Raw genomic sequence first — 24,864 nt, 5'->3', positions numbered from 1 at the left:
GCTAGAAGTAATCTACATATCCTTTAAACAAACAAAGAGTCACGAGGTTACTCAATTCGTTGATCTTCAAAGCGCTTATCCTTTTGCACGCGTAGTATAGCGAGAAGATGATGCGAGTTCTTGCATTGACTCGGCCCCGGACAACTGTGGGACAGTGGAAGATTAGACGACATTATGCTTTGTGCAGGTCATGCGCGTTCCCAAATAATGTGGAGGAGTGATCCATATGAGAGTCTGAAATATCGAAGTACAGTTAGAGTGGTTATTGTTGCGCATTGGAGAAGGAGTGGGTGGTTAGGGTTGCCTGTTTGGGAGGGTGCGGGGTAGCGAGTCAGCTGACCCCACCGCTGATCGTTTCTCTGTTGGAAAGACCGATGGCCTTCCACCTCGAGGGTCATTCGGGCCGACAGACAGACACACAAGCTCCAAGTCGATCAGTCGAGACTCGAATACAGTCGTCGCAGGTCACCAGTTAACTCAATTCAAGTTTTGCGAGAGAGAAATTCTGGAACGCATCAAGACCCGGTATGTATCCAATCACAGCAGCTTGATTATTATCCCTGACAGCTTGACCAAGGTTTTCCCCACAAAAACCGGACTTGACAGCTGGAATCTCGATTGGCTCACCATGACGAACCCTGGAACACCAATAATGTTTCTTGCGAGAGCTTCACAAATGCTGCTTGCGGCAGTTGGTGCTTGACGTCTTACGTCTGTCATAGTGACCACAAGGAACTCAATGACTGGCCATACTACAACGTTATAAGCATGGGCTAGCACATTTGGGTGGCCGAGTCTCGCAGGACACCTCAGTTTTTTACTGTTGATAGTATCAATCGTAATGGCTACGCATCCACTACAAGCGATCGGACAAGCTGTCGGCGCCGTGGGTGGCGATCCACGCCCAGTTCAGCTCTCGTCCACATTCCAAGGAGCCAACGATGGCCCGGCAAAGACGGCCGCCAAATTGACCGGCGTCCAGGGACCTGGAAAGCGAGCAGATGATGGGCCTTACTTCACCAACAATGAGGCCATTCCATTCCCTGACCCGGCCCATAGCAAGACAGCTGGTGGCTTGCCTCTGATCTCGGACACGTTCCTGCTTCAAAAGCAGCAGCATTTCAATCGGTCTAAGAACCTTGAGCGGATGGTGCATCCTTGTATGTTGAATTCCTTCCTGGATATACACTTAGCTAACAGCGCAGGTGGAAGCGGCGCGTTCGGACACTTTGAGGTTACCAAGGATGTATCTGATCTGACGAAGGTACTGTACTTTGACGAGCAAGAGGGCGAAAGCTAACAACTTAGGCGCACTTCCTTCGATCACCCGGAATTAAAACTCCAGTGTTTGTTCGCTTCTCCACTGTCACGCTGGGTCGTGAATACCCGGACCTTGCGCGCAATCCCCGTGGTTTCGCGATCAAGTTCTATACCGGTGAAGGCAACTATGATATAGTAGGATTAAACTTCGTAAGATTGTCTCCCAGCTCATCAATCAATGCTAATATTACCAGCCTGTGTTCTTCTGCCGCGACCCGATTCAAGGTCCAGATGTGATTCGGTCTCAGTACCGCAACCCCCAGAACTTCTTGCTTGACCACAACTCCCTGTTCGATCTGCTCGCGAACACTCCCGAAGGGTATGTCCGACATTCGTGCTTCGAGCTTATGCTGACGTTGCAGAAACCACGCTGGAATGATGTTCTTCAGTGACCACGGCACTCCGGCTGGATGGCAAAACATCCACGGCTACGGTTGTCATACGTTCAAATGGTACTTTAAGCCTGTCAATAACATCGGAACTTACTAATAGCTTAGGGTGAACACCAACGGAGAGTTCGTGTACATCAAATACCATTTCATCGCCGACCACGGTCAGAAGCAGTTCACCGCCGACGAGGCCCTAGCTTACGGCGGCGAGGACCCGGACTACTCGAAGCGCGAGCTGTGGCGGACCATCGAAAATGGAAAAGAGCTCACCTGGACTGCTCATGTGCAGATCATGAAGCCAGAAGACGCCGATCCCCAGAAGCTAGGCTTTGACCCGTTCGACGTGACCAAAGTGTGGCCGAAGAAGCAATTCCCTGTACGCCCCTCGCTTATCATCTCTAGACACAGCTAACAACATCTGCAGCTACAAGAGTTCGGAAAACTCACCCTAAACAAGAACCCAGAGAACTTCCACCGCGACGTCGAGCAAGCAGCCTTCTCACCAGGCAGCATGGTCCCGGGTATCGAAGACAGCCCCGACCCGCTCCTCCAATTCCGCATGTTCTTCTACCGCGACGCACAGTATCACCGTGTCGGCGTCAACCTGCACCAGGTCCCAGGTACCCTCAAGCCCCGCAAAATTCTCCACGAACCCCTACTAATACAACCGATAGTAAACTGCCCCTTCATGGCCTCCTCCTACTCCTCCCTAAACTTCGACGGCCAGCTCCGCGTCGACGCAAACCACGCCATGAACCCGCAATACGCCCCAAACAGCTTCGTGCACAAGTTCCGCCCGGAAACCGCCGAAGCCCCCTACCAGTTGTCCGACAACATCGTCAGCCGCAAGTCCCACTTCTACCACGAGGGTAAAGCTAGCGAATACGACCAGCCGCGCGAGCTCTACGAGAAGGTCATGGACGAGAAGGCGCGGCAGCATCTGCATTCTAATACGGCGAGGCTGCTAAAGCTCGTGGAGTATCCCAAGATCCAGGCGAAGTATCTCGGGCAGGTGTTGAGGATTTCGGAGAAGTATGCGCGCGGTGTGTATGAGTTGCTCCCTGAGAAGAAGTTTGGGTTTGAGGAGGTGCAGAGTTATGCCCAGGGGGCGGAGGTTGCTGGGAAAGAGGCGAAGTTCAGGCCGAATATGCCGACTGATAAGTTGGTTGGGCTTTGTCCTGCCATGGCAGTTTATGGGCCTTGAGCTAGACAAGTATCCATGTTTATGGGTTTGGCGCTCAAACAGAATGTATTCTTCCTCCTTTGAGCGTTAGGGTTGGTTATTTCTAGTCTATAGCGACACTGTCCGTATATGGAATGACACGAATAATACCAAATTTTACCATCACCTCATCCAACTATTCCAACCCTAGGTACCTCTATCCAACAATCACAGCTTCGACACATGCACACCCCTCTTCTCGGTCTTATCCTCCTTCACCCCCTTCAATCTTGCGAGCGTCGTCTCAAAGAGCCTCGGCAACCCACTTTCCTTATACTCCAACCCCTGCATAACCATCCTCGCAACCCCCTCCGCCGCCAAAAACACCTGCGGCATGCCGTGCCCCGTGAATCCCGCAAGAATCCACTGATTCTCCTCCCCCGGAACGCGCCCAACATGCGGGAGATTATCAACCGAGTAGCCCATTACTGCAAGGAGACAACAATACAACATTAGCAAATGAGCCAAGGAAAGGTAAGATAAGGTAAGATAGGATAGGGCAAGAAAGACTCACTCCCCGTCCAAACATTCTCCGTCACCGCGCCACTATCTTCCCATCCCACAAAATGCTTCTGCATATACCCATCAAAATACCGTTTCGCAGACTCCAGGACCACACTATCATTCGTGACATTATACCAATTGCTCGGGTCATGGATGAAAGCAGGCCGCGCGCCCCCGACGACAATGGATCCGTCGGTGCGCGGGATCAAGTAGTCGTAGTTGACGGCGTTGTGGCGGATCATGTAGGATGTTGTCAGTTTTGGTGGTGGACTTGGTGAAGACTTTGGAACGACAATCCGGGAGCATGTTCCCCTGACCGGAACGATTGTGTTTTTGTATTGGGGGAGGAGGGAGGATGTGTAGCCGTTTGTTGCGAAGAGGAGCTTTTTGGCACGGAGCGTGCCGCGAGGGGTGTGGATGGTGTGTCCGGTCCCTGGTCCTGATTCAGCAGGTGGAACTGATGTGATTGACGTGACGGGCGTATGCGTCTGCAGGTTTACGCCCTTGTCCACGGCACTTTGCAGGAGGTGCATGATGAGCTTGTACGGCCACAGATGGCCTGCTTTGTATGTGAAGCAGGCCTTTGCGCCTTTTAGACCAGAGACCTTGAGCGCTTGTCAGTTTTCTTCTCGTCCTACCACATCCATCCATCCAGCTCAAGAAGATAAAGAAAACGTACCGTCTCCGCCTCTTCAGGCCCAAAATACCTCGTCTGCCTCGTCGCCTCAACACCCCCCTCAACGAGCCGATCATACCCCCTCTTCAAATTCGCCGCGTACTCCTCATCAAGCATGACATCAACGGCCTTCGTAACAACAAGATCGCATTCGATATTCTCCTTCTTGATAAGCTCCGCAACTGCATCGACCTGGCGAGCCTCGAACTCAGCGACTTCCGACGCAGCGGGCAGCCCGTATTGCGTTGCGAGACTGGCGATGCGGTTGAAGGGGTCTGGTTTGAGGTGGCCGCCTGCACGAGTACCTGTTAGAAATATGTACAGTGGGAAGGGGTGTAGGCGATGTACCATTCCTCCCCGTCGCGCCGGAACAAGCTTCCCGTCCCTCTAGAATCACAATACTCGGGCGATTTGAGTCACTGGTTAACTGCAGGATATGGTGTACAAGCGAGGCGCCCGCGTACCCGGCTCCAATGATTGCGACGTCGCATTGTTGCGGGAGAGACGGGGTGCTGCGGTGGTTATCGAGTTCGTGTGGGGTTGTGCGCCAGAAGGGCGTTGTCGGTTTCGACGATGGGTAGGGAGAGGTGGGATTTAAACCGGACATGGTGCAAATTGAATTCCTTATCTCTATCCAGATCTTGGAAAGGGTCACGGAGCCAAGAGATGGAGGCAGTTTTATGTCATGGTGTGTGCAAGCCGACCGGGTGAGCTCCGGTTGAATGTGTATCGCCGGCCGGGGATTAGCCGCCGGGATGCCGGTGGAGGGGGACCTTGGGGATGTTTATCAGGCTATCAGTACCATTCTTATCGTTATCTGTTGGAGAAGGCCAGGGTCCAGTTATCAGTGTACTAGATTACTCGTTCTGGTTCGATGTGGTTGTTTATCGAGTTGGAGTAGATCGGCTGGTCTGGTCGATAAGGACGTGGACTCAAGGATGGCGGTCTGTGAGGACGTTCGACTCTACTAGGGCAGAGATGTATACAAAAAGCTCATTTCTCATTGATTATATAACTCAATAACTAAGAAGCAGCCTGGCTAGCAATGATCTTCTCCGCCATCCCAGGCAACGTCTCATCAATCACATCCATCTCCCCAAACAACTCCGTCAGCGGCTCCTTCTCCCAGATGGAGGTGTACGCCCCTTTGAACCTGTTCGAGTCACGTCAGTATCTTCAGTGCCATCCCTTTGTACAAAGAGTCGACCTACCCAGCCCTCCTAGCAGCCGAAACATCCCACATATGCCCGGCCGCAAACCACGGCACGCGTCCACCCTCCTCAGCAACTAACTGCTCCAGCAACGGCTTATACGCAGCGAGATCCGGCTTGCCCAACCCAGCTGCATCACACGAAATCAAATCCGACGCCGGCATCGCAACGCCCTCGTTCTCAAAGTACCCAGAGACACGCTTCACATCCCCCGCCGTAAAGCACCAGACCCTGAACCCGGCATCGCGGAGCTTCTGCACGCACTCCTTGGCGCCAGGCCGCAACTTCAACCCGGCATACTCGGCCATGATGTAGTTGAGATCTGCCTCGGACGCGAACTCCCGTGGTTCTTGTATCCCCGCCATCCAGAGCATGCGGTAGAAGAGGGCGCGGAAGACGTCGGCGAAGACGGTGTACTTGCCGCTCATGCTGAGGTACGTGTATTCGCGCTCGGCGACTTCGATCCAGGTGTAGCCGAGCAGGGAGGGCTTGATGTTGTGCTCGCGGAGCCGGGTGCCCAGCTGCGTGTCGATTGCGGCGAAGAGGTGGTCGTAGCTCACTAGAGTGCCGACGACGTCGAAGACGACGTTTTTGGAGGACATGGTTGTGGCTGGAGATTGGTTGGTTGATTGAGGTAGGGTGGTGGTAAATGACTTGGTTGTTTGTAAGGAGAGGAGGAGAGAGAAAGTGCTGGCCATCTTGATCTTATCACCTGGGCATGAATGAGGGGTATACTTGGAGTACTCCTAGACTTGGAGTAGACCCTCCCTTATCGATCCCGCCGGCTGCAGATCGCTCCAACTGCCATCCCGGCGGATCAGAGCGGTGATAAGATGATAACAGCAGAAATCGAGATAACATACCCTACAGTTGAGATACCAGGGCCATGAATATGAGTACGGCCCCTTCCCCCGCACACTTCCAGATCATGCCATTCTCCGGTCTTTCCTCATCTCCGGTCAAGATGGCTGTAGCTGACGAAGCCCTCAAACAGCCAGCGGTGGCTACCAGCCTAGAGCCAAAGGCAGAAGCAGCAGCAGATATCGAGCGCATCGCCACCTCTTCATCAGAGCAGAATGGCTCGTCTACGCAGATCGACCCCGACAATGTTGGATATCATCGCTCCCTCACGCGGCGCAAGGTCATGATGATGACCTTTGGTGCCGGTATTGGAACCGGGCTGTGGGTTGGGACGGGGCAGGCGCTGCATTATGGTATTTCAACTTCGTTCTTCCTTTCTTTCTGGTCTATGGTCTTGGAATGAGCTATACTGACGGATGCCATAGCTGGGCCTGGTGGTCTCGCTGTCACATATACCCTTGTTGCGTACGTTGCCTGTTCCCCCTATCGACTGGCCATGGTCGAAGCCTAGGCGAGACACTAACATGAGCCAGAATCATCGTCTATGCGCAGTACTGCTCCATCGGCGAGATGACAACCTACCTCCCCCTTCACGGCGGATTCATCAGACAATGTTCCGAGTTCGTCGACCCGGCATTCGGTTTCGCAATTGGTATCAACTTTTGGTTCGCTGTGCGTTCCCCTCTTTCTCTCCCCTCTCCTCACCTCTTCCGCCATACTGACTTGTGTATAGTGGGTAATGATCATCCCCGCCGAAATCACCGCCGCCGTATCCGTCCTGCAGTTCTGGCCCTCAACAAACGCCCTCCCCCTCGCAGCATACATCACAATCTTCCTGGTCGTCATGGGTCTCGCCAACGTCTTTCACGTCAAGATATACGGGTACATCGAATATTACATGAGTTTCATAAAATGCGCCGCTGTGGTGCTGATGATCTTCTTCCTATTCATCATGACATCCGGCGGAATCCCCGCAACCCACGGCCCCATTATCTTCAGCTACTGGAAAAAACCCGGAGCGTTCAACAACGGGATCAAGGGGATTGCGAAGAGCTTTGTGCAGGCCGCGTTCTCGTTCGGAGGAGGTGAGCATATCGCTGTCATCGCGGGCGAGGTTGCATCGCCGCGGTCTACGATCCGCAAGACGGTCCGTCCTGTCTTCTGGCGCATGTTCACTTTTTTCGTGGTTAATATCTGGCTTGTTGGGATGTGTGTACCGTATGATGACCCTGACCTTGTTAATGGGTCTGGGACTTTGGGGAGTCCATTTGTTATTGCGCTCAAGCGGGCGGATGTGTGGGGTCTTGCGCATGCGATCAACGGGTTCATTTTCCTGTCCGTGATTAGTTGCGGGATCACGAGTGTGTATGTGGCGAGTCGAAGCTTGACAGCTCTTTCTGATCTGGGGATCATCCACGGTGCGTTCGGGCGGAAGGACGCTGCCGGCCGGCCTTGGGTGGCCATTGCAATCAGTCTGGCAATTGGAGGCGGACTGTGCTATCTCAATGTTGACGGGACGGGAGTGATAGTCTATGGATGGTTTTCGAGCTTGGTAAGACCTTTTCTAGCGCTCCCTCTATCCACAAAGAAGGACGGCAACTAACGTGAGAATGCAGGTTGCAATCGCGACTCTGTTCCAATGGGCGTCCATCTACATCGCGCACCTGCGGTTCCGGAACGGTCTCCGTGCGCAGGGGAAGAACCTCGCCGATCTCCCCTTCAAGGGCTTGTTGACGCCCTACGCGCAGTACTTCAGCTTGCTGATTGTGCTGTTCATTTTCGGATGCGAGTTCTACCTCGCCTGCTTTCCGTTCGGCGAGAAGGGGAGTGCGAAGAGTTTCTTCTCGACGTATCTAGCGGCGCCGCTGTTCTTTTTTGACTATGTTGTTTATAAGGTCAGTCTCCCATCACTGCTCAAAGGTAGTCACTAACAGGGCAACGTAGTGGTGGTTCAAGACGAAGATTGTCAAGCCAAACGAGATGGACTTTTCGGCCGCGGTCGTGTTCGATGAGATGGAGAGAGCCGATGAGATAGCGGCTATGGAAGAGAAGGAGAAGAACGGCAAGAAATCTTGGGTTAAGCGGGTGCAGTACATGATTTTTGGATAGTTAGCGCAGCTCATGCTTGAAATGAAACAATCACTCTTAGTTTCATTCGAGGAATACTAAGTAGCGCCAAAGCCAAGGTTGTCGCGCCAGGAATCCATGACGTTGATGGAGCCACCAGAATTCGTTTGTTCATGGGACTCTGTGCTCATGAACGAAAATGGGCTAAACGACGAGATCTCTAGATTGGTGACCCCGCCGGTATCTGCTTTCATTGTATTTGTCCATTGTTTGAATTGGGAGTAGGCAGACGGCTGTCGTTTTGGATCATCCTTTGCAACTAGGTCATGGTCGAGTGAAGTCCGAATTGCTGCATCCAAACTCTGCAAATAGGAAATCTCACTCTCAGACGAACACCCTCCAACCATACGCCGTATCAGGACCATGCCTTGATCCAACTCCTCTTGGTATTTCAGGGTACGGGTATTGAGACGCTCCGCTAGTATCACCAGTAGTGCAGCCCGACAGGAGCTAAACTCTGTATAGGAGGCGCGGCAGAGGCCGGTATACTTGGCCATGGTTTGTAGTGTCGATAGGGTTTCAAGAGCACTTTCAACACAGACATAGACCAGGGTAGCTTTTGGGTCTTTTTCGGTTTCCGCACCATTACAATTGATGCGGGCGGGCGATTCAGTCTCATCGTCTCTGGAAGCAGGCAGCTTCCAGTCATCAGCAAACATAAACGGCCGGCCCATATAGATAAACACGAGGAGGTACGCCAGCTTGAGATGAGCATTCTGTCTGAACAGGCGGCCGCCTGGCGTCATGTCTTTGCACTCAACGGTGGAAGGGAGCGCACTCCACCACTGAGTGACGTCGCTTCGAAGTTGGAGCAACCGATCGAGATACCCAAAGACGAATCTTCTCGGGCAGTTGCGAAGAAGGGTCCTTCAATACTATTAGCGAAGCTCACGACGTGGTGCTGCTTGCTCACAGTGTCTCCGCCACCTCTCCAAGCCACGAATTTACTCTGATTAACGCCATCATATTGGCGTAGTTTGGTGAGGTAAATGATGGAGCGTCAGTCGGTAAATCGGCACTGATGTCAGGCTTTGCGATCGACGCTGGGCGGCCATGGAGAATACTTATCCTTCTGGATAATGTCAGTACTTAGTGTATGTTAAGCTCTGTTCCCTGGGTACTACGGACCTATCCATCGTGCAAGCCGTCCAGAAAATGCGGTTTCTGGTTTCAATAATACGGGGATCGCTCTCGCGCGCATATTTCCGGTGCATCCCATTTTGGATAGCCATTTTGACTGCAATCCCAAGGTAGGAATATGAAAGACCGCCAGTAGAAACCGGCAGGGCATATAGTGCGAGCAACAGGAAAGCCTGTACGCTCTCATGCGATGCCACCAACAGCACGTCGGGTATTAATCGACTTGCATTATGGTATAGTGAAAGGCCGACTGAATCTTCCGAGCATAGAGTGGACCCTTCGGCTTCTGTTTGTTCCCCCTCCATATGTGCTACTTGCGTCCCGATAGCCAGGACGGCGAATAAAGAGCACACCCAGGGAACATCAGCAAGGGTATACACCGTCGCGGGATTGTAGCATCGGTCCACGCGGTCCCTGATCCAAGATTCTTCGATGTAGAAGACATTTAGCGTCGCATACTTGAAGAACATGCCTATCAAGAACTCGGTAATTGACCGGGGTGGCAGGTGGGACACGGTTGCGGAGACGAGGTGCGTGGATGATTGCAGTTGAGTCGGGCGCCAGTATTCTTTTACCTGCCTTGGTTAGACCGCAAGATTCTTGATAGAAGGGAGGATTTACTCCAAATCTGTCAATCCGGCTGATTCTCCGTCGGAGTTTCTGGGAGAAATTCCAGTGTGAGAACTCTCCAGAGTAATCTAGCAAATCTCAGATCATCTTCTGGGAGTGACAATGCACCGGACAGCTTACGCGCAGTATCACTAGCCACAAACTGCACATCGAAGCTCTCATCCATGTTCTGCGACTCTCCCAGCGGTGTCTTCCCAAGTCTTGATACAATGCGGCGGACATTCTCCTCGTCCAGTGACACGTTTCCCAAGAAATGGCGGGCGATCTGTTCAAGACCTTCCACGCGGGAAGTAGATTGCCTTCCAGCGTCATACCCATCGGACGATGGTTGCTTTGATAGCGACAATATCTGGTCCTTGACAGTACATGGTCTTCCCAGTCGTTGGCATCGCCAGCAGGGAGCTCCGCCCTCGCATTTCTCTTTTTGCCGGCGGCACGTGTCGCAGCTGGCTTGTGTTAGTTCATGAACATGGTAACCTGAAGCTGGATGCGACATACGCAATAGGAGCGCGCTTCCGGATAGGCTTGTAAGATTCCATGGTTTGACAAAGAGGAAGAAGAGAAAGCTTGCGAGGGTTTGTTATCTTTGCTATCGGCTATCAGTGAGGGGTTGTTGGGGTAATGCTGGCACCTTCCGATCATCACCCTTTGCCAGTTCTGTATGGCTCTAGGATGTCATATTAATTTAGATCATCAAGAGTTGTGATGGAAGCACAGGTGTCCGCAGGTGAGATGTGGGAGGACAGTGCCCTTTCCCAAAAAGGCCATGCCATCACCTCATCCTCCGGCTTCTCCTCGTCGACACCAGCCAAACCACTAGACATGTTTAGACCAACTCTGAAATACCTCCGTTTCTCAACCTACCCCATACACAACGGTTCATAATTAATATGGGGAAGTGGAGCTAGAATTCTCGGACCGCAGATCCTCTTAGCAGATTCCCGTTTACTCCCAACTCGACAATGCTGCATTTATTCTTCCAAAGCCAACATTGAAAAGTGAGCTGCCATTGGAGTTAAGCGCTTAGGTCGCGGAAGAGCTTGATGTCATCTACTAATGTTTAGCTTGCTGGGATACTTTCGCCCAGGTCATCTGCTTGAAATCAAGAGCCGATGGGAAGGTATGGCCGCAACTGCTGTTCCTAAATGACTGCCCAGCTAACGGTTTCGTTTCAGCAACAGAAGAGGGCCTATCGGACCGCCAGCACCATTAGGAAACCCTTCGCTCAGCAGTTGCCATCCGAGCACGCACGTTAATCGCTGGTGTTGTTGGTGTCGAAAGCGCGGAAATCCCTGGGTCATCTCCTTCCGGACGGAAATTGCTTTAAGATGGTTGGAGTGGAATGAACTAGTCAGCCCTTCAAAACGGGAGTTCAACCTACTTGTTCTATTGCGACATTCATAAGCCACCTGAAGTGTTGGCGAAACATTGGCTTGTCGAGGGCATCAACTCAAGACGAATTCGAAGAGAATGAGCTCCGCGGCTGGGATAGCTTGAGACGATGATGACTTCGTTTCGTTGTGCGCCCTTGAGGAGCTTCTATACAACCGCTTTATCTTGACCATGGCGATCTATGATTTCCGTACAGCCCGTGGTGTTTGTATGCTCTCGGAAACTGCTACCGGATACGGCATGCTCGGCCGACTTATAGCGCGCCGTACGCTCGGAATTAAATGACGTAGTATACGTACGTACCACTCCCAAGTTTCTTGACGAACTAGAGACTGCGAAATGTTCGCCATCTTCTTTTTTAATGGCGTCTTTACATCCATCTCTATTGATACGAGTACGCGTATCCCTCACTAATCCTATCAAATGTCGGTGTAGATGGAGCCTGAACCCTACTTCTACGGAGCACCTCCTGAATAATCCCTGCCGAGTACGAATAACTAATTCCGAGTACGAAGTGGAGAGTTTTCAAATCAGAGCGCCTGACTCGCTGTCATCCAATCTTCTATTTGACACGGTGGGGGGCCAAGATGCCGCTCCATAATCTATTTCCGTGACATCGTGACTGCACTCTCTGCCTAACCACTCATTCTTTACAGTACTCTAAAAGCAGCTCATGCTCGAGGGAGATTCTATAGAATCCGCCCTAACAAAAGACATCGACTGGCTGCATGCGCAACGAGTTGGGCCCCGGCAATAATACGCGTTCATTTTGACTGCGCCGCTGGAAGTGGATCTATGGGGATCCGCCCCGCCTCCTGGAGCTAATCTGGAGAACGCTCTGTGGCTGCCGAATAAGAGTCCAGTATTGTGCCAATAAGGCACAACGGCAGAAGATAACCCTGTTTGCCGCGTGGATGTCGTGCCCCTGGCACGTCTCCTCTCGCGTGGAACAGATGGGGCCCGAGGGGCATGCGTCAGCGTCTTGCATCACGAGCCTTGGCTTGATATCTTCCATTTAACAGCTGGGCATCCCCAAACTTTTTGGGGTTTAAGCCGACGCCATGCCCGATGTCTCGTTCGACCTGGAGTGCTGAGCGCCGTTGCCTTGACCAGAGATGTTCTCTATGGATTGCGGGCACGAGTGCAATCGTTGGCCTTCTCTACCTCTTTCACCTCTTTGTGGTTCCCCAGCTTTATCGATTCGACTTCCGCGGTGACTTGAGCTGGTATGATCTGGGCCTGTACGGGTTCGGGCCGTCGAGAAGTTATGTAACATTCGAAAATGAGTCGCCCCTTGTGGAAATCACCGAGTCGGATAACGGCACTGGATGCGATTCTCGATACACATTCCTCGCGCCGCGCGGCGATTCGGTCGCACAGGAAGGGCCCATGATTCTCGATTTCCAAGGCGAGTTAGTGTGGATGAAACATAACTGGGAGACGACACACGACTTCAAAGTCCAGCGTTACCGCGGCCAGGATTATTTGACGTACTGGGAGGGTAGCCAAGTTGAGGGAAGGGGATATGGGTCATGGTATATGGTAAGGTTGCGTGAAGGTCAAGCAGATGAGTTTTTGGTTGACCTTGACAGCTCGATTCAACATATACACCTCGCTACGTGATTAGCCCGGTGGGAAACTATGGCGGCGACCTGCACGAATTTCACATCACGACGGACGAAACCGCTTTAGTAACGATTTACGACCCGACCCTAGCCGATCTATCTTCAATCGGTGGCCCGGAGATCGGCTGGACGTACGACTGCCTGTTCCAGGAAATCGACATCTCCACTGGCGACTTGATTTTTGAATGGCGGGCGTCGGAGTATTTCTCCATGAACAGCACATATAACGCACTTAAGGGAGCGGGCTATGAGCGGGCCTCTGCCTTCGATTTCTTCCACATCAACAGCGTTGAGAAGGACACCGAAGGCAACTATATCGTATCAGCGAGGCACTTGCACGCGGTCATCTGCATCTCCCAGGAAACGGGCGAGATACTATGGACTCTAGGGGGACGGGCGAACGATTTTCAAGATCTCTCCGACGGTCAGGCAACCAGCTTCTCCTGGCAACACGACGCTCGCTGGCACGCGGACAGCAACACACTAACTTTGTTCGACAACGCAGCGCATGCGCATTCCGACCCTGACTTCCAGAGCCGTGGAATGACTATCTACCTGGATGTTGCCAAGCGGGAGGCTACCTTGCTTGGTGCATTCTATCACCCATACCATACAAAGTCGGTGTCGCAGGGCAATCTGCAGGTTCTGGACGACAGCGGCCGTGTCCTCATCGGCTGGGGCCACAGTGCGGCATACAGCGAGTTCAGCGCGGACGGACAGCTACAATGTAACGTACATTTCGGGGCATCCGCATATTGGGACTTCGGACGAGTGGTATCCTATCGAGCTTTCAAAGCGGACTGGGTTGGGAACCCTCAGTCTCAGCCAGATGCTCTTGTGGTCGGAGACACGGTCTACGTGAGCTGGAATGGCGCCACTGAAGTCGCAAGCTGGCGACTTGAGACGTGGAATTTCGGTCCGAACGAAGCAGTCGATGAGCCGGATCTCACGGAAGACGTTGTAGTAGTGCTTGAGCACGCAAAGACAGGATTCGAAACCGACATTCTTTTGCCCCCTGAGCTCGACAGCGCCTTATTTCGTCTAGCGGCATTAGATGTGGCCGGAAATGTCTTGGGTGTGACCGATCCGCTCCAGCGACAAGCTGATGGCTCTGATGAAATGGTGCATTTTTGGATTGTGATAATTGCCGGCATGACTGGTATCTGCGGCGTTGTTCTCGCACTATCTCGGCTGCGCGGTTCATTTCGTCGAGGACAGGGTTTGTGCCAACGGAGCGACTACCAGCTCGTCCCCGTTGGCGAACGTGACGAGGCAGGCCTGGGTTGATAGATTTGTTTCCCAAGCCGATCAATACAAAACGAACGTTACGGTGCGCTTCCAATATATGGCTGGGAAATGGCCGGCCTACCCTCACGAGGTCAGCTTCAACCATGGTCATCCATGCCGACAAAACAGCAGGCCATGTGAACAATCTCTGGCATTTCTCTACATCAAGCCACCACTTTACAATCACAATCGCGATGGTATCGAGACAATATTCTTCCGTCGGCCGGAGGGGTGTTGACAAGATCGCTTTTGCACGAGCATACGCTCTACTTGTCCTTGAGAGGATATCGCTCCGTCCTCCCGGACCATGGTCAATGTGCCAAACCTGTACCGGGAGAAATTCGGCCCTCACTAACACCGAGGCGGGCGCAGCTCCTGAAATCGAGTCACTGCTAATCAGGGTGCTTGCGATATTCCAATTAAAGAAAGTCACTCTTGATATGTATGTATTGCGCTCTATAGATATTATCATGCCATGTAATGCCCGAAAGTAGGTCTTCTATCTACAAACCTATACACACCATCAAAACCTCAATATTCAAGCGTCTGTTTAATAGCATCATATATCCCTAGCCACACGTTAGCTACTGCTATCTGATAAAGAGAATATACTTACTTGCAACGTCAGGCAGAATTAGCTTCTCGTAGGTCAAGCCGGTATGTGTACTCCATCCTGCCACCCGCTTGACTGGAGCCTCCAGACTCAAGAATGTACCAGTCTGAATCGTAGCAGCAACTTCAGCACCGACTCCAAAATTTGCCATGCTTTCATGCACAACAATAGCCCTCCCCGTCTTCTTGACGCTGTCCAGCACCGTCTGTCGGTCCCAAGGGTATATGGTCCGCAAGTCAATCAGCTCCACGCTAGCACCTAGATTCTTTTCTGCAGCCGCAATTGCTGCCGAGCAAAGATACAACGGCTGCCCATACGAGATAATGGTGATATCGTTGCCGGGCTTGACAACTTCGGCTTTGTTCAAAGGAATCGTATAGTATTCGCTCGGGACGTGTTCCACCGCCGCCCGGTAAAGCACCTTTGGTTCCATAAACACAACCGGGTTCCTGCTTTCAAATATAGCCGAAAGCAACAAGCCTTTCGCTTGCGAGGGTGAGCGAGGCATGACGACCTGAAGACCAGGAATATGCGCGAAAAGCGCCTCGGGCGACTGCGAGTGGTACCTGACAAAAGCAATCAATCACAATCAGCCTCTCCGTCATATCCTCCGTCAACCCAATAAACTCACAGTGCTCCATGTCCTACAGCACCACACGGCATCCTGATCACCAACCCACCCGCACTCCCGCCCGTCGCACCCTCCCGGTACCGAAACTTCGCCGCCTCATTAACAATCTGATCAAATGCGGGGAAGACATAATCCGCAAACTGGATCTCGGCAACAGGCTTCATCCCTTCGGCCGCGACTCCAATCGCAAATCCAATTATCCCTTGTTCCGTCAGCGGCGTGTTGAAGACCCTCTCCGAGCCAAATTCCGTCTGCAGATCCATCGAGCACCGGAACACGCCGCCGAAGGCGACGTCTTCGCCGAACAGCATCACTTTGTTGGACTTTGATAGTGCGGTGCGCAGGGCGGAGTTGATTGCTGTGTAGAGGTTCATAGATTTTGAGGTGCTGGAGGGGGGGAGGTTCAGGGTGTTCAGGCTCATGAGGGAGGATGCGGTGTGGTGGAGCAGCGGCGTGGATTTGTAGGCTATTGGGAGGTTCAGCCGGGTTGATGGGGTTGGGGTCGTTGAGTAGTGACGGTGACGACCGGGTAGGCCGATAAGGCGGCGAGGCCTTGCGATGGATGCCATGTTGATTGATTGTACAGAGACGAGGTAGATGAAGAAGAAGGTGTCGACATCAGCCAGGTCCCTTTTGTTTCCCCAGACAGGAAGGGATGCGGGGAAAGCCGCGGATAACCGAGCGCTATCTCTCGTTGCTGCCTGGAATATGCGGCATTAACTAGTCACGTGCTATCTGACGTACACTGGCCCGGAATAAACACCATCTAGAGAACAACCTGGAAGAACCTTTTAAAATCATAACCAGGGATTTCTAGAAAAATCTTAATCACTAAGCACCCAGGCAACAACAATCTTTTCTCAAGCTTTTTCCTCTTCCCCCTAACTCTGTCCTCTCTACCTCGACAATACCCCAAGCGACAACCGGCAACCCCTTTGGCAATGTATTGGATAACGAACTTCATATAGGCGAACGGTGAATACCCCCTACTAACTTAGCAGCCTTAAGCACGGCTGCTATGCATATCCAACAATAGGCAGGTCCATCCCAAGTTAACCCTACTTTGGAGCAATCCATCGACCAACCTCTAAGGGGTTAACGCCTGTTACCAGCCCTCGGACGAATCGCCGTTGTGCAAACGGTTTCAGGTTACCTGTCAGCCTTAGCTTTGGTAAGTAGCTAATTGAAACGACAAGACCACTATCTCTTTCTTTGGCACAGAATAGTCGTAGCAAAGATCGCACCTCCATGGAATGTAAATGGCATGGAGTTTGCGGCACCCCCTACCAGCCTTCGGCACTCAAGTGCTGTAGCTGGAAACGGTACGCGGGTCTCACCCTCGCCACACTTCTAGCGAGCGTATAGAAGCTACAGAGCTATTAGTTTGACTTAACGGCGAGCCCACTACTAGACCCTTCGGGCCTCAACGCCTGTTGTGTGATCTGTAGTCGTAAAAAATTATACCGAGCCCTTGGAATTATCCAATGGCATCCTGATACGCACCCTTCCTAGTTCCGTCGGACTGGTGGCGGTGACAAAGTTCCCAAGTCCTTATGGAGTTCGTTCTCTAACACAGAGCCGTTGGGGCTGCCTTTTGGCACTTCGCTGTGCGACTTGTCTGTCTTGACGGTGATAACAGGTAAGAAAGTATGTATTCCCTTATTCTAAACATCTGCCACTGACTTACCTATCAAATCGCACAATATGATCCTTTTTTAGTCTCGGAATTGAAGAGTTATATCGCAAAGTTGTGAGTTTTTATCATAGAGCCGCTGACAACATCCTGACTAGACCTCGCCCTCCCAACCACATCCGTCTTTCCTCTATCCACTTGGGCCAATTTAAAGGCTCTAGAGCTAACTCCCAACCCTCCACTGAGCTCGTCTCCTTTCCACCGTCTACATGATACACCACTCCGTCCTACAGGAACCGGTAATGGACATACCACCATTGTACAGGCTTAGTGTTGATTGACGGATTGATTAGGCAACGCCAGTAGTCCAATAAGTCGCATACTTTTTCCAGCCCTGGTATGGACGACCGAATAACTAGAACAACTAGGAATGGTCAGGTTAGCTATTAACGACGTTGAGGGGTTCCTACCTGAAAGTAGCAAAAAGAAAAGCGCACCTTCCTGATTATGCCCACTGAGTCCCAGACCATAAGTACAAGGCATCCCCCGCCGAGAAGTTTTCTTTCTTCGCATCTCTCTTCCCGCATCAACCTCTTGCAATGTTACTCAGTGATACCAGCCACCATTCATCGGATCTTATCGATATAGCAACATTCCTTTACGGTTTTACTCCATCCAATCACCGATCTTCGTTTACTGTCATATCGGTCCTTAGCTCTCATCTGCTTGCCACGATGTAAGTACCCCGATTCAACTGTGTGACGGAACGCAAATTCTCGATGCTGACTTTGTTTGTTTACAGGACCAGAGAAACAGACCATGTCCCGTCCCCTTCAATCCCCAAGTCGAAAGACAGAGATGGATCACCACCCTCCGCAGGAACAGGCCGTCTTCCATTGCCTTCAATCCGTAAGTCGGAAGACAGAGACGATGGATCACAACCTTCCGCTACCGCATTGATGCCGACGGTATGTGAAGTGAAGTCCATCTGGATGAGACAATCGGAACGCTAACATACCTACCAGGATGACTATCACTCGTCGGCTGAGGTTCTCGACCACGTCATTGAGGGTCTGCTGCAAATGGTCTTCACTCTACGTTACAACACTACACCTGAGACAGCCTATAATCCCCTTCCCAGCGCTCTCGACCACGCCCGAGCTAAAGCAGATCCCCTTTCCAGCGCTCCTGACTACGCCCGAGCTGCAGCGGATGCAAGAGTAAGTACATCGTGCTTCAAACTGTGCAATGCAGTGACGTGCTGATGGCTGCACTAGACTTTATCTGAGAGTGACGGCCATAGTACCATGCAGCCCGGCGAGTCTCCACCATCGCGACGATCAAGGATACGAAAGCGCAAGAACCGAAACCGAACCTGGCAGCCTTGTCGGAACCGGGCTTGCGACGGCCGAAGGCATAGAGGGCGCTGCTCCCCTTATTGCCGCCTCTGCCATCGGCGACATTTCGGTAACTGCGCGGTCGGCTCTTCTTCGGATAGCGCGCGAACAGGAAATGTTGGGCACATCTTAACAATAGTTAGCAGCACTACTATGACGGAGTTGGGTCTAGACAGGGTCTTGCTACGTCTTTCGTTCTATTGAGTCTTCAGGTAACTTCGAACAAAAGCTAATGAAATGAGATTGTCCCCTTATATTTTCAGGTCTGAGTGGCGAAAAAACAGGCTTTAGACTCTAGCCTAAGTACTAGTTAGGCAGGATAGCTTCCCTCTCGGTGAAGGAACTAACTGGCTAGGGTTTGACCGGTTGCAGCTTCCTGCGTAGAACCAAACTGCAGCGAGCCCAGCGTCTCTACGCATCTTGTTTGCAACGTCTTATTCGCGTTCAACTCAATCAACCGGTCGAAGCTCGACGAGCATGTAACTAGAGAGAACAATACTCCATCCTCCAGCGTCTGCTAGCTGCCATCCTTGAATTTCAGGTCAACAACACACAGCTTTTGTGTGTAGCAGACTGTCCTATCCGTCATGGACCACAAAGCAAAAAATTCAATAAATCTTATTCAAGTCTATTTATACATTGTATCGATCCAGGAGCCTCGTGGGGCTTTCGGTCAGACAATATATTTACGCATATGGTCGAGCCCAAGGCTTCGGTCAGTGAAAGTTACTTGAGATTTCTTGATGCCTTGGTGCCTTGGTGCCTTGTCCCACAGCGGCTAGCTGCCGACCCATCGGTTCTTCTCCGATTCTGAATCTCTGATCCTTCCTTCAACAACCCATCTCCAACGATCAATCATTAGCACCACAGCCGAATGGACCCTGACCCAATAACCTTGATATAACACCGAAGCCGGAAGATAAACACTCCTGCAACAATTCATCATGGCCGATCGGCAACTCTCAGGGAGGCTGGAAATCGGAGCCGTTCCAGCATCATCCCCAAACCCCGGACTGGTGGGGACAACGTCACAGGCTAAGAATATTTCCACACGCAGATATACAGCCGCTTGTCCCTCCGATGCCGCCGATTCGAATCCTTCATTGCCATTCAGCAATCATCCGGATCGGCTTGCTGCTCTACCATCGCCCCATCCAGCTTGCCAACCAAGCTGCGAGACCGCTGCTCTCGCGCCAATCACCTCTATAGATAAGAGCTATTCTCTTGCCGGACACTCTTCGATGTTGCCGACGGAATACCGAGCAAACCGCTGCTACACGAATTATGGAGCGGCAGCGAGCGGCCGAGAGAGCTCTTCATGACCAAACCAATATCCTGCCTCGCGGACAGCTCTTTGTGGTTTTCACGGGCCTAGCGATCTCATTACTTATCACCTTCGTGGATCAGAATGGCATCAGCGTAACCCTTCCCACCATCGCGGAGGATCTCAATGCCCGGAATACCATATCTTGGGCTGGAACTTCGTCCCTGATCGCCAACACCATGTTCACGGTGCTGTACGGCCGCCTTTCGGACATCTTTGGACGCAAGGTAATATATCTGTCCGCACTAATACTACTCTGTATATCTGATATTCTCTGCGGCGTCTCTGTGAACCCTGAAATGTTCTACGTCTTCCGTGGACTGGCTGGAGTGGCTGGCGGTGGTGTCACGTCTTTGACCATGATCATCGTCTCCGATATCGTGACACTACAACAACGAGGAAAATACCAAGGCATTCTTGGCGCAGCTATGGGGCTGGGAAATATTATCGGACCGTTTGTTGGTGCGGCCTTCATCATGAGATCAACTTGGAGGGGTTTCTTCTGGCTGATTGCTCCATTGGCCGCCGTATCCGCTGTGGTTGGCTACTTTCTGATACCTAACAGCCACAAGAAAGACAGCTTTGTTAATAGTGTGAAGCGCATTGACTTTCTTGGGATTCTCACATCATCCATTGCTGTTATACTTATCCTTATTCCCATATCGGGCGGAGGGTCTTATTTCGAGTGGGACTCTGCGATGGTGATAAGCATGCTTGTCATCGGAGGCTGCTCGCTCATCGCTTTCTTCCTGGTTGAGTGGAAGGTAGCTTCTCTTCCAATGCTTCCAGGTAGGAATCCTTTCAATTTTGTCCATGGCCGAGCTGACTATTACCAGTCGTACTCTTCAAGAACAAAGTCATTTGCGCTTTGTTCCTCCAGACTTTTCTTCTTGGTGCCGTCTACCAGGCGTATCTTTATTACCTGCCTCTGTATTATCAGAATGCTCGTGGATGGAGTCCAATCGTCTCTGCGGGTTTGACCTGTCCCATGATGGTGTGTCATTCGCTCACGTCCATCACCAGCGGCCAGTACATATCGCGTCGCAAGCGCTATGGTGAACTGATTTGGCTCGGATTTGGCCTATGGACACTGTAAGTCTGGCACCATTGTCTTCTAACTGAATCTTCAGCTAAGGCCACTAGTGGTGCCGGCCTCATGATCAGATTCGACAGAACCACCAGCCCAGCTGTTATCGCCGTGACTGTTGGGATAGCGGGGATTGGAATTGGAAGTACTTTCCAGCCCACAATGATAGCATGCCAGGCCCACTGTACCAAATCCCAACGCGCGGTTGTGATATCCGATCGGAACTTTTTTCGTTGCCTCGGCGGCGCATGCGGTCTTGCTGTTTCCGCTGCACTTTTACAGGCAGTTCTTCGATCGAACCTTCCCGCAGGATACAAGAACCTTGCGCATTCAACGTACTCGCTTCCATCCCGGAACAACATCTCTGATGCAGAATGGAATGCTATTATCGATGCATATGCAGCTGCATCTCGGGCGGTCTTCATCCTACAGGTTCCCTTGATAGGGGCTTGCTTTTTGCTATGCGTTTTCATTCGCGACCGTGGCCTGGAGCGCCCGAGAGACCCCGACAAGGAGGACGCGTCAAATCAACGCCGTCAGTCGCCAGGCAACCAGTCATGTAATGAGGGCAACTGTCCGGCTGGTATAGTCGGGGAAAAGACCCAAACCCACTCATCGGCTGTCTAGGTTGCTTTCTAACAATTTCCAAGGATAAATGTTATCAAGTTGCTGCAAGCTGAGGTATCATTCCAGCGGTCCTGTCCGATCTTACTGAACTCAAGCGTGCGAAGATAGTCGCTGTTGTCCGAGTACCTCGTTTCGCAGCATATGACAGGCCGGTCGCTCAGAGCAATAGTCCCATCACCATTCAGGCCCGTTACTTGAGACGGTGAATACAGTAAACACGCATAGGTACGAAGGTTCAATTTGATATCTAACTGCAGCAAAACACTAACAATGTATTGTTTCTAAGACAAACAAGGACAAACGATGCCTAAACTCTGATCACAAATAATTATACAGCGCCCTAAACCCTAGTTCCTGCGCAAGCTGGAGCGCAGTCTTCCCATGCCGGTCTGTGGTTGACAAATCAGGCCCGGGCCCATTCGCATTTCCTTCTCTAATCAATTGAATCAGCCGCTTGGCGTTGTTCATGTGCTTCGTGCGCTGAGTTTGTTTCTGCCTAGGTGTCAGTACCCAATGGTTGCTGTTCAGGTCTTTGATCACCCAATCTAAACCCAATACGACCATATGGAGCAGGGTCCCATCTGGATCTGGAGCCGGGGCGTTAGGGGGCGAACCGGGAATTCTGATATACGAAAGCATCGCCAAGAAATACTCGTTGTGCTTGTGGTGTGGAAAGTACTGGAGAGCGAGCATGGGGATTTCGCCCGGGTCAGCACCAAGTTCCATAAGTCGCTTGAAGTGCCACAGGCTATGGCGCTCAAAGGCCTTCCACAGCGGCGTATAATCGCTGCCGGCGCGGGAGTTAATATTTGTTGGGTCTTGCTGGTGCATAAAATCCAGGAAGTCGATCTTTCCATTCTGGTATGCGGCGACGTGCCACGCGGACCCGGATGTAAGTCCGAGGTTTATGGTGGCCAGGTCGCAGCCGCCTACGAGTAGCATATTTGCGTCGTCCCAGTTTAAACGTTCGGCGAGATAGCTCCGCTGGTCGTGGGTGAGCGACCAGCGTGCGTTGACATTTTGCATCTTTCGCCAGAGCCATAAGAAATAGTGATACCTCGAATGGTCAATGAGCAGTCCGGAGTTGGTGGTAGTAGGTTCCTCTCCCCAGATATCCTCGATCGTCGTGAAAGACGTGGCGAAAAAGACATCCCCCGCGGCTACGGCCTCGAGAGCGATATAATCAAAGACATCCCAGGCTCCGTACTCCGCCGTGAAGGCCAGATAACTTTGCCCATCTACATTGTATCCTAAGGGGTCCCAGCATCCGGCCCGGTGGAGCTCCCGCAGAGTCTGCACACTGTCTGAGTGGATCAGCTCGTCGATAGGCCAATTCAAACCGGACGTGTTCTTGTTTCTTTCAGCATCCGTCATGGTTGGTTGCAAGGGTGAATCCCCTGGGTCTTTGACCTCATCCCATCTCCCGGTATGCCACTCCCCCAGGTCGACCACGTCCGTGAAGTTCTGTTGCTGGTGCCAAAGTCGTCCGGGCTGGTTGTGCCATCGAAAGGCCAATGGAGCAAGCAACGGATTTGCTTTCATCCAGTCTATCACATTGAATAGTTGTTTTCGTTTGCTATGTTGGTTGGGAGCCCAGCTGGAGGCACGGCTGCTGCCATGGTTGTTTAATTACTTGGTCAATTCCAATACCGTGTTTCTTCTTGTCGAATGCCATCTTGTCTGTCACCTGGACTTTATATACTCGATCAGTGTCTAAGTTTAGGTGCAGTTTGAGTCTTCGATGCTGTGCGTTTGATAATAGCATAGAGAACGCTTTTGAGGTATCAAACCTGTCGACACAACTCTCTGTTGAGATGATAATGCATTTTGATACTGTCCGTTGTTTGCCCCAGCGTACTGTTTCACAAAGCGTTCGAGGCATTCCTGCAACGGCATCTGTCGTCGACTGAAAGCGAGTCTGCTGCATTGGACACACCGACTGTCTGTGCTCGCCCCACCGTTCGTCAACCCCACATTGTCCCTTCTTCCTTCCTGCTCTCCTCCCCTCCGCTCCCTTTCTCTCCATCTTAAACCTTTTAATCATCTCATCGTATCCGACTTCACAATGTCCAACACAGCTAATCCCCCTTGCCAAGTCACCGGCACCGCTTTCATCACCGGCGGCGCCTCCGGTACCCACTCCCCACCGCTGTCCTCCTCAAGACCTCAATATCCTATACCACAGCCACTAACCACTCCAGGAATCGGCAAATCCATCGCGACCACCTACGCCCAAAACGGCATCTCAGCCCTCGCCCTCGCAGACATCAGCCCAACCTCCCTAGAAACAACACGCTCCGAGCTCTTGGCGCAATACCCAAACGTCAGAGTCGCAATCTACGTCGTAGACGTAACAAAGGAAGACGAGATCGCGGCGGCCGTAAACTCCGCAGCAAAGGAGTTCGGCCGCATCGACATCTCGATCCACGGCGCCGGCATCGGCGGCGTCTTTTCTCCGACCCATGAACTCAACCTAACGGATTGGCAGAAGGTCATCGATATCAACCAGACGGGCGTTATGCTCTGCGATAAGTGGGTTGTGCGTCAAATGCTTGGGCAGGAGTTGCTGCCTGGGTATCGGGGACGTGGGATCATTGTGAATATTTCCAGCATTTATGGTGTTGCGGCGCCGGATGGAAGGATGGGGATTGCGGCTTATACGGCTGCGAAGCATGGTTTGTTTCTATACTCTACTCATGGTGTGCCCTGCGAGCTGACTTCACTCTCTTAGCTGTTGTTGGTCTGACGAAATTTGTACGCTCCCCTTTGTCTCAACGTTGTAGCAGGCTTTAAGGTTAGGATAGGACGCCAAAGCGTACGCTAAGGATGGCATCCGGATCAATGCCATCTGCCCCGGGTGAGTCCGTCCTTTCTACGAAGCATATGATTCACGCTTGCACCACGACATTTACTTCTGCTATATGGGAGGGACGATATTATACTAAACCCAGTTCAAAGGTTCGTTGATACACCTCTCACTCATGCCACCCTCGAAGAAGGTGTGCTCTCTCCCGAGATCGAGAGCACGGCGCTCAAGCGACCCGCCACGCCCGACGAGATCGCTAACGCCGTGCTGTTCTTGACGTCAAGCATGGGAAGTTATATGTGTGCTGGTGTTCTTGTTGTTGATGGTGGAACCACGGCGTAGAGAGGTGTGTTTTGGAGGCT

At 51.9% G+C, this 24,864-nt stretch overlaps 10 protein-coding genes across 10 annotated transcripts; 6 read left to right on the top strand and 4 right to left on the bottom strand.

Moving 5' to 3' along the window:
• The first annotated feature begins 715 nt into the window (after positions 1 to 715).
• Positions 716 to 2,995, top strand: BDW74DRAFT_185008 (catalase). The gene is made up of 8 exons (XM_073730941.1): positions 716 to 1,160; positions 1,206 to 1,264; positions 1,309 to 1,470; positions 1,515 to 1,639; positions 1,683 to 1,772; positions 1,818 to 2,061; positions 2,134 to 2,329; positions 2,384 to 2,995. The coding sequence occupies exons 1-8, from the start codon at positions 842 to 844 to the stop codon at positions 2,911 to 2,913; spliced, it is 1,725 nt and encodes a 574-aa protein (XP_073584168.1). The 5' UTR covers positions 716 to 841; the 3' UTR covers positions 2,914 to 2,995.
• Positions 2,996 to 3,099: 104 nt separating this feature from the next.
• On the bottom strand, positions 3,100 to 5,967 carry BDW74DRAFT_185003 (uncharacterized protein; the record flags this gene model as incomplete). The annotated part of the gene is made up of 7 exons (XM_073730940.1): positions 5,323 to 5,967; positions 5,136 to 5,264; positions 5,075 to 5,078; positions 4,460 to 4,739; positions 4,115 to 4,404; positions 3,446 to 4,040; positions 3,100 to 3,359 (listed from the first exon to the last, which is right to left on the bottom strand). The coding sequence occupies exons 1-7, from the start codon at positions 5,922 to 5,924 to the stop codon at positions 3,100 to 3,102; spliced, it is 2,160 nt and encodes a 719-aa protein (XP_073584167.1). The 5' UTR covers positions 5,925 to 5,967.
• A 319-nt stretch (positions 5,968 to 6,286) lies between these two features.
• BDW74DRAFT_177809 (uncharacterized protein) lies at positions 6,287 to 8,292 on the top strand (the record flags this gene model as incomplete). Its single annotated transcript, XM_073728993.1, has 6 exons — positions 6,287 to 6,536; positions 6,609 to 6,648; positions 6,717 to 6,855; positions 6,917 to 7,735; positions 7,800 to 8,078; positions 8,128 to 8,292. 6 exons carry the CDS (start codon positions 6,287 to 6,289, stop codon positions 8,290 to 8,292), a joined length of 1,692 nt encoding a protein of 563 aa, XP_073584166.1.
• Positions 8,293 to 8,348: 56 nt separating this feature from the next.
• On the bottom strand, positions 8,349 to 10,619 carry BDW74DRAFT_177808 (Zn(II)2Cys6 transcription factor; the record flags this gene model as incomplete). The annotated part of the gene is made up of 6 exons (XM_073728992.1): positions 8,349 to 9,177; positions 9,375 to 9,382; positions 9,432 to 10,025; positions 10,072 to 10,148; positions 10,201 to 10,526; positions 10,579 to 10,619. The coding sequence occupies 6 exons, from the start codon at positions 10,617 to 10,619 to the stop codon at positions 8,349 to 8,351; spliced, it is 1,875 nt and encodes a 624-aa protein (XP_073584165.1).
• A 1,968-nt stretch (positions 10,620 to 12,587) lies between these two features.
• On the top strand, positions 12,588 to 14,384 carry BDW74DRAFT_185001 (arylsulfotransferase family protein; the record flags this gene model as incomplete). The annotated part of the gene is made up of 3 exons (XM_073730939.1): positions 12,588 to 12,613; positions 12,696 to 13,014; positions 13,065 to 14,384. 3 exons carry the CDS (start codon positions 12,588 to 12,590, stop codon positions 14,382 to 14,384), a joined length of 1,665 nt encoding a protein of 554 aa, XP_073584164.1.
• A 444-nt stretch (positions 14,385 to 14,828) lies between these two features.
• Positions 14,829 to 16,394, bottom strand: BDW74DRAFT_184999 (uncharacterized protein; the record flags this gene model as incomplete). Its single annotated transcript, XM_073730937.1, has 4 exons — positions 14,829 to 14,953; positions 15,001 to 15,563; positions 15,629 to 16,180; positions 16,369 to 16,394. The coding sequence occupies 4 exons, from the start codon at positions 16,392 to 16,394 to the stop codon at positions 14,916 to 14,918; spliced, it is 1,179 nt and encodes a 392-aa protein (XP_073584163.1). The 3' UTR covers positions 14,829 to 14,915.
• Positions 16,395 to 17,860: 1,466 nt separating this feature from the next.
• Positions 17,861 to 18,681, top strand: BDW74DRAFT_177805 (uncharacterized protein; the record flags this gene model as incomplete). The annotated part of the gene is made up of 4 exons (XM_073728991.1): positions 17,861 to 17,997; positions 18,064 to 18,229; positions 18,287 to 18,481; positions 18,565 to 18,681. The coding sequence occupies 4 exons, from the start codon at positions 17,861 to 17,863 to the stop codon at positions 18,679 to 18,681; spliced, it is 615 nt and encodes a 204-aa protein (XP_073584162.1).
• An 885-nt stretch (positions 18,682 to 19,566) lies between these two features.
• Positions 19,567 to 21,696, top strand: BDW74DRAFT_184997 (uncharacterized protein; the record flags this gene model as incomplete). Its single annotated transcript, XM_073730936.1, has 3 exons — positions 19,567 to 20,771; positions 20,819 to 21,074; positions 21,126 to 21,696. Exons 1-3 carry the CDS (start codon positions 19,943 to 19,945, stop codon positions 21,694 to 21,696), a joined length of 1,656 nt encoding a protein of 551 aa, XP_073584161.1. The 5' UTR covers positions 19,567 to 19,942.
• Positions 21,697 to 22,014: 318 nt separating this feature from the next.
• Positions 22,015 to 23,070, bottom strand: BDW74DRAFT_177803 (ankyrin repeat protein; the record flags this gene model as incomplete). The annotated part of the gene is made up of 1 exon (XM_073728990.1): positions 22,015 to 23,070. One exon carries the CDS (start codon positions 23,068 to 23,070, stop codon positions 22,015 to 22,017), a length of 1,056 nt encoding a protein of 351 aa, XP_073584160.1.
• Positions 23,071 to 23,759: 689 nt separating this feature from the next.
• Positions 23,760 to 24,844, top strand: BDW74DRAFT_184992 (SDR family NAD(P)-dependent oxidoreductase; the record flags this gene model as incomplete). The annotated part of the gene is made up of 5 exons (XM_073730935.1): positions 23,760 to 23,828; positions 23,898 to 24,371; positions 24,428 to 24,450; positions 24,501 to 24,553; positions 24,655 to 24,844. Coding segments are annotated over 5 exons (809 nt in total), but the record flags the coding sequence as incomplete, so codon positions are not given.
• Between the last annotated feature and the right edge of the window lie 20 nt (positions 24,845 to 24,864).

The sequence above is a fragment of the Aspergillus multicolor genome (genome assembly GCF_047715735.1).
Source record: "Aspergillus multicolor strain CBS 133.54 unplaced genomic scaffold BDW74scaffold_11, whole genome shotgun sequence".
NCBI classification, from domain to species: domain Eukaryota; kingdom Fungi; phylum Ascomycota; class Eurotiomycetes; order Eurotiales; family Aspergillaceae; genus Aspergillus; species Aspergillus multicolor.
This window is presented reverse-complemented; position numbering and strand designations above follow the sequence as displayed.

What these genes read in the sequence shown, in the direction of transcription:
- BDW74DRAFT_185008 (XM_073730941.1), top strand. Translation starts at nt 842, where the DNA reads ATGGCTACGCATCCACTACAAGCGATCGGACAAGCTGTCGGCGCCGTG. An exon ending in ATGTATCTGATCTGACGAAG is followed by an intron (nt 1,265 to 1,308) that starts GTACTGTACTTT and finishes CTAACAACTTAG; the next exon opens with GCGCACTTCCTTCGATCACC. An exon ending in ATATAGTAGGATTAAACTTC is followed by an intron (nt 1,471 to 1,514) that starts GTAAGATTGTCT and finishes TAATATTACCAG; the next exon opens with CCTGTGTTCTTCTGCCGCGA.